This window comes from Pediculus humanus, genomic scaffold (genome assembly GCF_000006295.1).
Source record: "Pediculus humanus corporis 1103172108318 genomic scaffold, whole genome shotgun sequence".
NCBI lineage: Eukaryota > Metazoa > Arthropoda > Insecta > Psocodea > Pediculidae > Pediculus > Pediculus humanus.
Window position 1 is genome coordinate 2322258 of NW_002987887.1, and position 686 is coordinate 2322943.

Sequence of the window (686 nt, forward strand, 5' to 3'; positions counted from 1 at the left end):
CGGTTTTTTTTTGAATCTGGAAAAGAACAGAAAAAACTATAGAAAACTACAGAAAAAAAAATCGCAAAAAAATAACGACAGCAGCAAAAAAAATTCATTTAATAATTTCCGCCATTAAAAAAAAAAAAAAAAACACAAAAAAAAATTTTCCAGTTCTTTTTTTTTTAACTAAAATAATTTGAAAACGAAAATAATAATAATAATAATTTATAATTACAGGTATTTAGATGAAAGGTTCGGTAGAGAAAAAACAAAAAGAATTTTGGAATGGTTTTTCTTGGAGAAATTAAAAAAGAAATCGTCTGGAAAACGGAAAAGTTTTGTTGAAAAAAAATCACGCACGCATATGGTAAGTACTAATTTTTTTTTTTTTTTTTTTTTTTTTTTTGTTTACGAGGATTTTTATACGAAATGATTTTCCGGAAACGGTCACTGGAATTTTTTTAACTTTCGTGATTTGTGTGACTGAAATGGGTTGTTATTTTAGTTTATTTCCAAAAGGTTTTGTGTTTTCGCGGGTTTTTTTAAATTTTTTTGATTTTGCACGCACTCACGCCCCCCCCCCCCCCACAATCAGACATTCATCAGGGACAAACGACAAATCTTAATTAATTCTCAAATTCATTTCCGTTTGGCACATAATTTTTTTTTTTTTTTTTTGCGTTTTTGATAAGGCACGAGAAAAT

General features: G+C 27.6%; 1 protein-coding gene across 1 annotated transcript in view; it reads right to left on the reverse strand.

Moving 5' to 3' along the window:
• The window catches only part of Phum_PHUM606500 (Homeobox protein ceh-19, putative), a gene marked incomplete at both ends in the record, with an annotated part of 1238 nt that extends 1140 nt beyond the window's left edge, over positions 1–98 (reverse strand). The window contains one exon of the mRNA XM_002432919.1: positions 77–98. Coding sequence (XP_002432964.1) covers positions 77–98 — 22 coding nt within the window. The remainder of the gene's footprint in view (positions 1–76) is intronic.
• Between the last annotated feature and the right edge of the window lie 588 nt (positions 99–686).